Here is a 12,068-nt window from a genome sequence, read left to right as displayed (position 1 = left end):
AGACCATGTATTCCCTTAGCTTCTAGTTAGCAGGGAATCTATGGCAGCACTGAGGCAGAGCGCTGTCATTGAGTTACATAATCAACAGAGGAGTGTAGCGAGGATGTGTGTGTGTGTGTGTGTCTGTGTGTGTGTGTGTGTGTGCGTGTGTTTGTGTAGCCCGCAGTTCTTTTTGAGCTGTCGATCATGTGGTACACCAAGGCCACTCTACACGGGGCTGCTGAGGTGGACTTTCAGCAACAATGGAGCTTAAGCCTGCGTGTGTGTCTGTGTATGTGTGTGTGTGTGTATATGTGTGTAGTGTTTTTAAAAGGCGTATGCGGGGATGAATAGGCGGCTGCATTCACAAGGCTGAGGAGAAAACGGCAGACTACATGCGAGGCATTAGGTGTGCATGCTGAGAGATGAGCCAATTTGCAGAACATGTCGACTCACAAGGATACATTTACATACGCATTGTGTGTGTGTGTGTGTGTGTGTGTGTGTGTGTGTGTGTGTGTGTGTGTGTGTGTGTGTCTGAGTGTGTGTGTGTGCTTATTTGTAGCCTGTTGTATGTTTCTATACATGGTTGGCTGCATAGGCCTATTTGTATTTTTGCTCAGGAGCCAAGTCGGTGTGTATAAGCGTGCATGTCTAGTCATGTAAGCTTCCCCACATGTGCCTGGTTGTAAGTTTAAAACTGTAGGCATCTCACTGTCTATTCCTGTGAATGTAGATTTTTTTTTTCTCCTACTGGCAATAGGCTAAAGCTTGGAATATATTTTCTGTGTATTGTATTTCTTCTGCTGCTCAATGATGCCATCTGGCTTTGGCTAACACCACCACATCCTAGGGGAGCTTTGCGTGCTAGTCGGCATCTGGTTTTAACAACTGTTTTGGGATCGGTTGTCCAGTGGGCTGGTGCTAACTCGCCCCATTATGAGCAGGATGATAAAACTGACCTTGAAGCAGGTTATGGGCCTGGGATAATGGAAACCACTGATAGAGAGCCCATGAAAGTCCACTCAGCTTTCAGTGACAAAAAAAAAAATTATGGTTTAAGCACTTTAACACTATTTTGAACTGTATCTAAAAATGTATGAGGGGACAATCTGGCTCAACTAGTGGTGATATATGAAGAGACTCAATTACAGTCATCTGTAACGTAAGTTCATTGGCCTCTATCTGTTAAGGATGAATATTAAAAGAAAATCAAGAAACACAGTGAAGTAAAAATGTGCTTTGAGTTTTAACTAAAATACATTTTATGAGACGAGCCACATTATTAGAGGGGGAGGGTGGTCCAAAAAAGGGCAGGATATTGAAATTTTTATTTCTTGGGGAGAGTATCTCATCCCTTCTATTTGACCTTATATCTTTCTTGTAAGATTTGTTATACACAAAATTAGTTACACCAATAAGATGAGGGTCAAATGGGCCGTGGGTTTGAAGAAGACAGCATTTATAGCTTTAATTATCTTGACGTGTGGCTCATGTTTTCAAAGAGACAAAGAGAAGGTCCAAAGAAGATATTAACTATGGGGAGGGTTTTTGCTTTTCTTAAAAGGTAAACTCAAAATGCACTAAAATGCCAGTGGAGAGTGAATTAGAGACGAGGGAAATTAAACAGAAGCTCGGAGGGTCAGTGCCGTCATATACCGCGTGGGTTAAGACTTGCATATAAAAACCAGTGACGGTGGAACACAATTAGGTCAGATTGAGGCCAGACCATTTGTATGGGTCACAGTAAAAGTGCTCATATGTATGCAGGCTTATGGCCCCCTTGGGAGCACTGGGCTGACCTTGTCCCATACTCTGATCTATGTCCTCATCTCCCCCTATGTCCTCTTTTCCCCGTTCCTCCCCCCTTCTTCCCTTTTCATCACCACATCTCTCTCCTCTCTCCCCCCACTTTATTTGGACTGTTTTCCATTAGTTCCTCTTCTTTCTCACGCTGTTTGGTTTCACCCCTCCTAAAAAAAAAAAAAATCTTCCTCGTTCCTACCCCCCACTGTTTTTTTATTCGCATCCTTCTCCCTTTCTCATTTTTAACTAATTTTAACTCTCTTTCTTTCCATTCCCCAAATCCTTTATCCCCTCTCGTCCTTTTTTCCATATCAACAGCCAGTCTGATAAATAATGCATCACAGCACATTAAAAACATTAGTAGGGTTCTCTTGGCTGTCAAAGAGAGGGAGGAGATGAGGGAGAGGAAAGGAACGGGTAACTCCATTTTAAATAAGTGTTACGGAGAATGATGTGATTTAATATTAGCCGCGGAAAAGCGACGGGGAAGGGTGAAGGTCCGAGCATTAATTGTGTTTGCGCCGTGACATTGTGTCCCCCCGCGCTCAAAGGTTTCGCCTTTGGTGAATCATATGAAAGCCCCGAGATTCATTAAGACGATGACTGTATCAGCAAACTCTGAAGGAAAATATTTAATGACATTTAGCAAAACACTGATGCTGCATCACACAGAACCTTGACCTTTTCCCTCCTCCCCTTTCATCCTCGGCTCTCTCTCCTCCACCCTCCTCTCCTCACATCCCCACCCCCCCTCCCCCTCCCCCTCCCCCTTCCTTCCATTCCTCCTGGCAGCGTGGCGATTGGCATTATTAAAAATTGATTGGCGGCGAGCGTTTAGCAGGGTGGTGAGGCGGAGAGGGAAGGTTTGACAGGCAGGAGTGAAATGAAAGGAAGGCCTCGGCGGACAGACAGTGGAAAGGTCTCACTGGGGGACCAACTGTGTGTGTGTGTGTGTGTGTGTGTGTGTGTGTGTGTGTGTGTGTGTGTGTGTGTGTGTGTGTGTGTGTGTGTGTGCGTACACACAAGCTTGTGTGTTGCGCGTGAAGCAAAAAGGGAGGATTGTGCGAGAACATTTTGCAGCGAGGCTTACCTCATACATACACTATGTTGATGTGTGTCCAGGTTGATTTTTGCTGCGCGCGCGTTTGTGTAAACATCCACCACATTATATCCAAATAGTCCGCACAGACCACTTCACGATAGCACCCGAGCATCCAGGAGCACCCACAGAGAGGCTACACAGTCATAGTAGCTCTGCTGACCCAGAGTTACCTCTCCACCATCCCTCCCTCCACCCCTCTTTCTATCGTTCCCTTCATCCCTCTGCTTATCCCCCTCTCCAACGCTTCTCTCTTCTTTCATCTCACATCAAATAATATTTCCATCCCATATTCCCAACCAGCTATTCCCCCAATGGCTATAAGTGCTACAGCTTTGGAGATTTTCAATACACTTTACCCGCTATTTGGCTGAGTGATTCGGAAAAACTTTTTTTTTTTTTGGTGGGAGGGGGCGGGAGCGAAGGGGTGAAGGCATGTGCTATTACATGATGCTTACTGACTTTCTCTTGTTTTCTTCTTTTTCCTATTCCCTTTGTTTCCCTTTCCCTCTCTGTCACAGATGAACAGACCAATCCAGGTGAAGCCAGCAGACAGCGAGAGTCGAGGAGGTACCGTACGCCCTTCCTTACTTCTTTTCCTCCCCCCCTTCTACCTTCCTTCCCTTTGTTCGGGGCCCTACAAACATGCTGCCTGTGCGTATCAGCCTCACCATTATCAGTCCCATTAGACGACGCCCCGTACCTTGACGCAGGCTGACAGCGCGGCCTGGCCGGACCCTCAAATATTCAGGACACATTATGTAAACAGCGTTCCTCCTGGCCCCCCGAGCTCCTTTCTTGGAGTTTCATCATATGCACCGATGCATGTACGTTGCATGGCACACACAAAAGAAAGATGCCATGTCATTCTTAAGGAGCGAACGGGTCACTTCTTGTTGTCAGACGTCTTTAATTACGCCGTCTGCAGCAAAGCGAGTCCTATGCGACTCGTGTCGCAGGTTTGAATCAGTAAAAGGAACTGCAGTTTAGATTGACAGATCCGGGTGAATCAAAGTGGTATTCCGCGTGTGGCGTATTGTATTGACAGGCGAGACAGCTTGAAGCGCGTTTACTATGTCTAGACATGTAGTGACCTGCTCCTGACATCAATCAATGGACTGTACAAGAGGAGATTGATGCAGTTTGACCATTTTTGGCTGGAGTCTTTCAAACTTTGCTGTGTTGATATAATTGGCACCAGAGCAATTCTTCAGTGGCAAGAATGAGGGAAAGAAAGAGGGGGGGGAGAACAGAGCATGCAAGGAGTTCAAGGTTGATGAGAAGAGAGAAACATACGGACTGAGAAAGAGGTGTTCGCCTGTAACAGGAGGGAAAAAAACTTGTCGGAAAGGAAGAGAGATTGTGTGACATCCTCTCCTTCTGTGTAGTTTTGGTGGCGCTCCGAGTATGATGGATGGAACGGGAGGGAACAGAGGCGAGCAGCGAGCGTGGGGAAGCAAAGCGAGGGCAATGCAGGCCGTCCGTACCTCTGTCTGTTTCTGGGGGTCTATCTTCCTCTGTATGTACAGTACAATATGTCCTCAGCCCACTTCTATTTTTTTTTTTTTTTGTCGAGATTATTTCTGTCTATTTCTTTTATCATCTCGATCCCTTGGATGTTTTTTTTCTTCTCAGACATAAATGCAAAGCTACATCGCAGTGTCAGGGTGTTACATTTTAATTGCAGTGGCGGTGGAAGGACTTAGATCCTTTAGTCGCACCAGCAAAACACTGTGAAAACACAGCAGTTTTGCAAGTCCTGCTTATAAAAGCCTACTGATGTAAAAGTACAAAAGTATCAGAAGTAAAAGTACGTGTTCTGCAGAAAAGTGGCCCCTGTGACTGATACACTGTATTATTATAAAATGATTAGACTGTTAATAATGATGCATCAGTAGAAGTAGAATTACTGCTGTAGCTGGTGGAGTTAGGGGCTATTTTTAAACATATTATTGTATAGTCTGGTGATTCTAAGGTCAGGCCCCCTCCCATAGAATGGATAATGATGGATAATTATTTTTATTCTTTCATTTATATTTGCAGGGACAGTGCACGATTAAAAGTAATTGCAACAGACTTAGCTGTATAGCTCATTTACATCCATTGTCACTGGACAGGTAAAACAACCACAAAACAAAAAAAATATATACTAAATAAAAGACCTCAGTTCATAAAAGTCCATCAGTGTGAAATAATAAAAATAATCGTTATTATAAAATAACACAAGGCAGTAATTGGGGGTGTCACATTTTTTGCTGACTTTACCCAAAGCTTGAGGCTGGTTTTAAAACGCTGCAAATCTTCCTGAGTCTCTAATGTTTGTGGGTATGAAATTACACTTCCCCACTACTTTAGGAAACACATTGACCAACAGCTGTCCCCTCTGAACTGTCGAACCCAGTCACCCCCATTTAAAAGAAAGCATCTGGGACTTTCAGACAGAAAAAAATTGTGTTCGGTGTCAAAAAGCCAAGGTGATGCATTGTATTTTATAAGCTTTTCGTATTTTTAAAATATAAAATCTTAATCTGGAAGTAACTTGTATTTATATCTGTAATAACATAGTGGAGTAAAAAACATACAATATTTCCATCTGACATGTCGTGGAAGTATAAAAACATGTGAAATACGAGTACTTCACCACCATCTAATTGATGATGTCAGGGAGGGAGGTAATACTACTGTGATAATGTGACTGATAATGCGATAATGAAAAGCAATAATGCTGTTGTCCAGCAAAAAAGTCAATGATGAAATTAAAATGTAATACATTTTATGATTCTTGGTACGCCTGCTGCCAACCAAATATTACTGTAGATGGGAAGGCACTGACTTATGCTGTGTGCGTGTGTGTGTGTGTGTGTGTGTGTGTGTGTGCATACTAGTCCTTTTCCAAAGAAAGATGTAATGTTTATTCCTTTCCTGGGGGACTGTATGCTTTATCCACCAATGAGGTGTGGACCATGAATGTGTGCGTGAGAGGGTGGAGGGCCAAACATTTCAAGATTTGTGTGCATGTGTGTGTGTGTGTGTGTATAAGTGTGTGTCCTCCACCCCTGATGTGCACTCCACTCTTGTAAACAGTCCTCCCTCCCCCAGTGCAAGGCCAGAGCGCAGATTAGTCTTGTTGACTCTGCAAGGACACCCTGTCAGGCGCAGGCAGTGGGGAACGAACCCTCAGCGTCCACGCACATACACCGATAACCACACCTTCACACATGTTAATTTACAGAGTGCATTCAGAGGCAATTGCACCGAGGCTCATTAATTTCCCAACGTGTACATCCATTTCCGCAAAGCTCGGATTCTGTGCGACGCAGAAAAAAAAACAGACGGACTTGCCCACCGACACATCTGTTACCGTTGTGCGCTAACACACTTTCACCGTCTGCCTCACAATTATTCCTCAAACACTCATCCAGTGACTCAATCACGCTGTCATGAATGATGAACCGATGCTGGACCTCCGTCTGGCGATATTTTATTAAAAACCCATAATACAAGAATATCTATCTGATTATTTCATTCTGCGATTCTTTTTGACAGCATAAAAGTTTGTTGGGAAAAAAAATTGGAGGAAAAAAAAAAAGAGACATTCAGATGAGGGAGGTTATGTGTTGCTTTTCGTCCACGGAGACTTTGCACCAAATGCTTTGAAATGCCAATTTTAACCTCAAGAAAGGACAGGACAGCAGTTGCTATGTGCAAAAGACTGGTTGCTATGCTGTGAGCTCATAAATGAGAAATTGACAGAGAAATGTGTTAAATTGGTGGTGTGTAACTTGATGACAGCGTGAACAAGTCCTAATGTTTTGCTAATGTTGTATCTGATGTATCCTGTACAGAAAGTGGGCATATTATTAAGTGTTTATCGGTGCTTTTCCAGTCGTGACGTTTGTAAAAACGTGCGCACGTTCAACCACATTCATTTTATCACATTTTATTACACAGTTCAACATGCTTCCTCATTATTGCATATGCACAGTGCAGCAGGCACTGGGATCCTGTCTGTGATGATTTAATAATAATAATAACAACAATAACCAAATGTGTTGTCACATGTAAATAGAGCGCCCCGACGTTTTTACATTTTAATCATGTTCTGACCTTAGGGCAGGCACAATTCTTCACAGGTAATACTCGGTGCAATTAGTGCGGTAAGTCAGACTCAGGGAGCTTCACACAAGCCATTGTTAGTAGATATCACTTCATATCCAACAAATACATCAGGTCAAAGGTGACCAAGATGTTGTGTGTCGTCCCTCTTCACAGTCTGACTCACCGGATGGAGACTGAGGGTATAAGTCTCTGCCTAGTTTACAAGGGCACTATGGCTGCATCCTGTGGTTAGCGTTGCTCAGGACGATTGTGATTGGTTTAAAGAAATAACAAACGAGCAAGACGGCGCTGGCACAGCCCTGTGAAGATAGAGCCGGCAGTGCCAGACTGCTCTTTACTCACGTAATGTATTCACAGCTTTGCAAAGATAAAATAAGATAGAAGGAAGACGGGAGAGCGGTTTTACCATTCCCTTCGTCTCACTTATGGATCTATAGGGATTCATAGTATAATATCCAATAATCAGAGAGGGCATTTTATTATTCTCTCATGACATATCACACCTTTATTAGGACAATAAAAACTTTACCTACAATAGTTTAGAGTTGTGTGAAACCAACACGGGAGACTTGGATAACCACAACATTCACTAATGCACCCCTATGAAGAATGGAGTATCACATTAACCTCCTCTACATATACTTACATTCTGAGCTGCTCTACAGCTGTAAAGCCAACAGGTTTGATGGCTCAGTGACTGTAAGTGAAATACTGCCAAGTATCAATATTTTCTGTCACAAAGAGAGCATGATGGCTCCAGATAGGCAAGAGACGATATGAAAATATCATGTCACGACGGAGGGCACTCTGATAAGTTCATCTACCACTACAGATTTGTAATGAATCACAGATGGAAAATCGTAATAATAATAAATAACAATAAAGAAACGCACCTCAGCCAAGAAAAAAACCTGCTATGCAATTTAAAATGCATATTGTACAACAGACAGTGTTCAGCAGGCACCACTGAATGAGTGCGACTGAAATTTGTCACTACAGTAAACAAATTTCAAATCCCACAATGCCGTTATGTAATATAATTGGCATCTGTCACGGACTTGTTATGAAGATTTTAATTGTTATTCTATTGTTATTGCACCGCTGCTGTTTTCCAAATGGCGCTGAGCACCTACGTATGACCATGAACCCTTTGTTTAAAATAAGCATACTCATCAAGAATTTGTGGTTAAGCAAATAGCTTCAAGCCAACAGCGTCATTTAAATCCAGTTAAGATCTAAAGACGCGCAAATAAATGGATGAATAACATATGTTACCCTGGATAACAAATACGCGCTGTCATGTCACAAATCTTTTTTTTTTTGCATGCAAGTAAAGAGGAGTAAAAAAAGTAGTAAAAAAAAATGCTGATATTTCAGCGAACACGGCGGGCCTTCATGTAGAATATCAAAAGGCATCCCTCATCCTCTGATCGTGACCTATTCCTTTTAGAAGACAGAAAGCTCTTTGTGGGCATGCTCAACAAGCAACAGTCAGAAGATGACGTGCGGCGCCTTTTCGAGTCCTTCGGCAGCATCGAGGAATGCACCATCCTCAGAGGCCCCGACGGAAACAGCAAAGGTGAGTTTATGGCTGTTTACGACTTTGAGCCGGGCAGACTCTTTTCACAGGCTGCTGCACAGAAATGATTTGGCCTTTCAAAGTTGGTGACTTTGCAAAGTTCTCCTTAAAACACTCCACGTTGAAAGCGATGTCAATGTGGGCTATTTTCACAACCCCGGAAGGGGTACACAAGAATACTGTAGATTCTGTATATTTCAACAGCAAATGCCATTTGAAGGTTTTGCCCCGGGGGACGAGAGATGCAAACCAACAACTCTTTTGCAGATGATCCCCATTAACCTTACGAGTCGACGTACACGAGCTCTGATGAAGGAAAAAAAGCCAAGTCAACCTCCTTATTAACCAACAGGCTTCATGTCGTGCCAGAAAAAAAAAATTCCTTTTTTTTCTAAAATGTTATCAGAGAGCGACACAAGTTCACTGCGTAAAGTTCATCAGTGGGCTTAGCAGCCAATCAATGAGGCCCGATGATAACTAAGCCTGATGATTACAGTGGGCTTGATCATTCTGATTCCTCCGTGAAGCTCCATTAACAAGGCCTCATCAGCCAGCTTACTCGGCTAAGTGGGCTTTAGCTCAATAATTACTGGGAACTTGATCATTCAAATTCATCAACGGGGGCTCGTCAATAGTAAGCGACACCGGGATGCCGTGGCATTTTAAGCCCCATCGCCGGATCCCAAAGTTGTTAATGGTGTCAGAGTGGCATGTTTAGCTTATCGAGTGTCGGATGCAGCGCTCCTCAGCAAAAAAAAAAGACCTGTGTTACTTTGTTCGGCGCTGAATGTTTGTTGCTGTGTAGGAAACTTACCCCGAGTGGAAAAACAGGCACGGTTTTGCTTGTTGTCTTGTTTCCAGCAAAGGGTTTACGGTGAAACTGTGTGATACTGTGTGATATACTTTTCAGCAAACTTTTCTCTAATGTTTATCCCCTTACTCATCTTCTCCTATTGTTCTCCCCTCTATCCCCATCTCCCTCTCCCTCTCTCTCTCTCTAGGCTGTGCATTTGTAAAATACTCCTCTCATGCTGAAGCTCAGGCAGCCATCAGTGCACTACACGGCAGCCAGACAATGCCTGTGAGTACATCCTTACTGTGTGTGTGAGCATGTAGATTTATGTGGGAGAGGTGAGTCACGTAGGGAAGATGAGTCACATGGAGCTTAATTACCTTCTTAAAGTTTAGTTAAGCTATACTTTATAAATCCAAGTAAGGAAATGTGTCCTTTACATATCACCCATCCTATTAGAATTACAACTCTGACGCTATTGCCAGCAGGGCCAGAGAGGATACATATATGTGTGTGTGCAAGTATTTGCATGGTGTGTAACTAACATGTTCTGCGTGGCGTGTTTGTGTGTGTATGTGTGGGTGGGCGGTTGGGTTGGTGCACAGGGCGCCTCCTCCAGTCTGGTGGTGAAGTTCGCCGACACGGATAAGGAGCGCACCATCCGCCGCATGCAGCAGATGGCTGGTCAGATGGGCATCTTCAACCCCATGGCCCTGCAGTTTGGAGCCTACGGAGCCTACGCTCAGGCAAGACGCCCCGCGAAAACGTCTCTGCAACCCACAGCTATTTAGTCAATGAACCACAAAGATTAAATTAGAATCAGCAAATAGCAAAATAATATCAGGAATTTATTTCCCCTAGGGTGTGATGTAAAATATCTTTATTAATGTTTGTTTGGAAAACGATACATTTTTTATCTTGTAGTCTCTGATTTCCTCACTTTCCTATTTTTACTTTCTTAACTCAGCGATCTAGAGTCTTTCTCCTCTCCCCCTGACACTCTTCTGGAACCCCCTCCCCTCCATTGTGCAGGTGCAGCAGCAGGCGGCATTGATGGCGTCTGTAGGCCAGGGAGGCTATCTCAGTCCCATGGCGGCCTTCGCTGCCGCCCAGATGCAGCACATGGCCACCATCAACGGCATCCCAGGAGCGCCGCTGACCCCCGACGTCAGGTAACGGGGGTAATTAAGGTTCAATTTTGCGGGACGCACCAAACAGATCTGCCTAATAAAACCCAAAAATTGGTTCAAAATTCTTTACAGCAGAGTCATGACACCATCGTGTATAGAGATATATTCCAAAATTATCTAGGGGGCTATACAGAAAAACATATTGTGGAACATTCAAAAGCTGCTTTTACCCAAAAATATACAACTGCCTTAATATGATTATGCTAGAGGTGCTAGCCCAGCCCCTGAAAGCAAATATTAATAGTATTATATATGTATTATTATGCGGAGTACAGTATTTTAATCATTTAAATGAGAATATCTTCACACATGTTTCTACGGGTGGAAACGAACACTCAACGCAATCATCCGTGGCAAATTGGTACCCATAAGATATCACCAACACAGTATTCACTGTTCCTAAGATAGTGTGTCTAAGATCCGGACATACTGGCTGTTGTGTCACAGTGTGGGACATACTGGGACAAGAACTCAGCCCTGACATTTAGTTTCTTCACCGGCCCACTGGACCGACCCCTCTGACATTTTCCAGAGTTACTCGGTGGCCACTCAAAGTTAAACCATAATGTCTTGGAGAAACACGGAGGAATGCTTACTGTTTCTCTCTGCCTTTGGCCGTCCGACCCCGTGGCTGCAGGTGGCAGTACTCCTCCAGGCATCAGCGCCCCCACAGTGACCAGCATCCCCTCTCCCATTAGTGTAAATGGTTTCACTGGCATGCCGCCCCCCCAGGCGAATGGGCAGCCTCCTGCAGAGGCCGTCTTCACCAACGGAATACACCATTACCCTGGTAAGTCTGATACATTCAGGGGCATGTATGCAGACACACAAAATAAATGAAACAAAATATGTATTATGAATATTCCGTTTGTCTTGTTTAACCATGACTTCGTGAAAACGAAGCCTAAATCCTCGGAGAGACACTCTGCAGTAAATGCATCCATTGTAACGGGAAAAGTGTGCATGCTGCCGGCTTACAGGCGTGAATAGCCTTGAAGCATGTTCAGGAGGCCGAGGCCAGACGAATTTAGCCCACTGACAGTCAGCATGTCGAGGAGATGAGTGTTTGGCAAAGGTGCTTATGGGCTGCTGGAGCCTAAGTATGCGCTTGTGTCATGAGCCGTGGCTAGTACCTCATTGGTTTTTGTCTGTGAAGAGGTGGAAGAAAAATCTGTCTCTTTTTTTTTTTTTTTACACTCTTGTCTCTCCAGTGTTGCAGGAGGTGGTTTTTAGGGAGGACTCGGAGAAAAACGGCTTGGGCGTGGCTCCGCGGAGTTGTTTTGGGGTTCAGGGTGGCTGCTTCCTCTCCTCTCTCTCTGAAGGTAGCGCTCCTCTCCCTCCTCCCCATCCTCCCCATCCCCTCCCCCCTCTTCATCCCACTCCCCCATGGGCTCACCTAAGGCCTATTACGATTTTGAGATTGTGAAATAATGTTCAGAAATATAATCCTTTGTAAACCTGTGGAAAATTAGATTTTTTTTTTTTTGTGAATGAACATCTTGT

The 12,068-nt window shown here is 44.0% G+C and overlaps 1 protein-coding gene across 1 annotated transcript in view; it reads left to right on the top strand.

The window, feature by feature from the left end:
• Positions 1 to 12,068, top strand: part of celf4 (CUGBP, Elav-like family member 4) — a 72,977-nt gene that overhangs the window by 53,154 nt on the left and 7,755 nt on the right. The window contains 8 exon segments of the mRNA XM_084031016.1: positions 3,406 to 3,454; positions 8,454 to 8,582; positions 9,584 to 9,663; positions 9,981 to 10,121; positions 10,408 to 10,536; positions 10,538 to 10,547; positions 11,203 to 11,355; positions 11,777 to 11,901. Coding sequence (XP_083887142.1) covers positions 3,406 to 3,454; positions 8,454 to 8,582; positions 9,584 to 9,663; positions 9,981 to 10,121; positions 10,408 to 10,536; positions 10,538 to 10,547; positions 11,203 to 11,355; positions 11,777 to 11,901 — 816 coding nt within the window.

The sequence above is a fragment of the Eutrigla gurnardus genome (assembly GCF_963514095.1).
Source record: "Eutrigla gurnardus genome assembly, chromosome: 2".
In the NCBI taxonomy this organism is placed as follows: domain Eukaryota; kingdom Metazoa; phylum Chordata; class Actinopteri; order Perciformes; family Triglidae; genus Eutrigla; species Eutrigla gurnardus.
The sequence above is the reverse complement of the archived record's forward strand: the minus strand, read 5'-3'. Positions and strand labels throughout refer to the sequence as shown.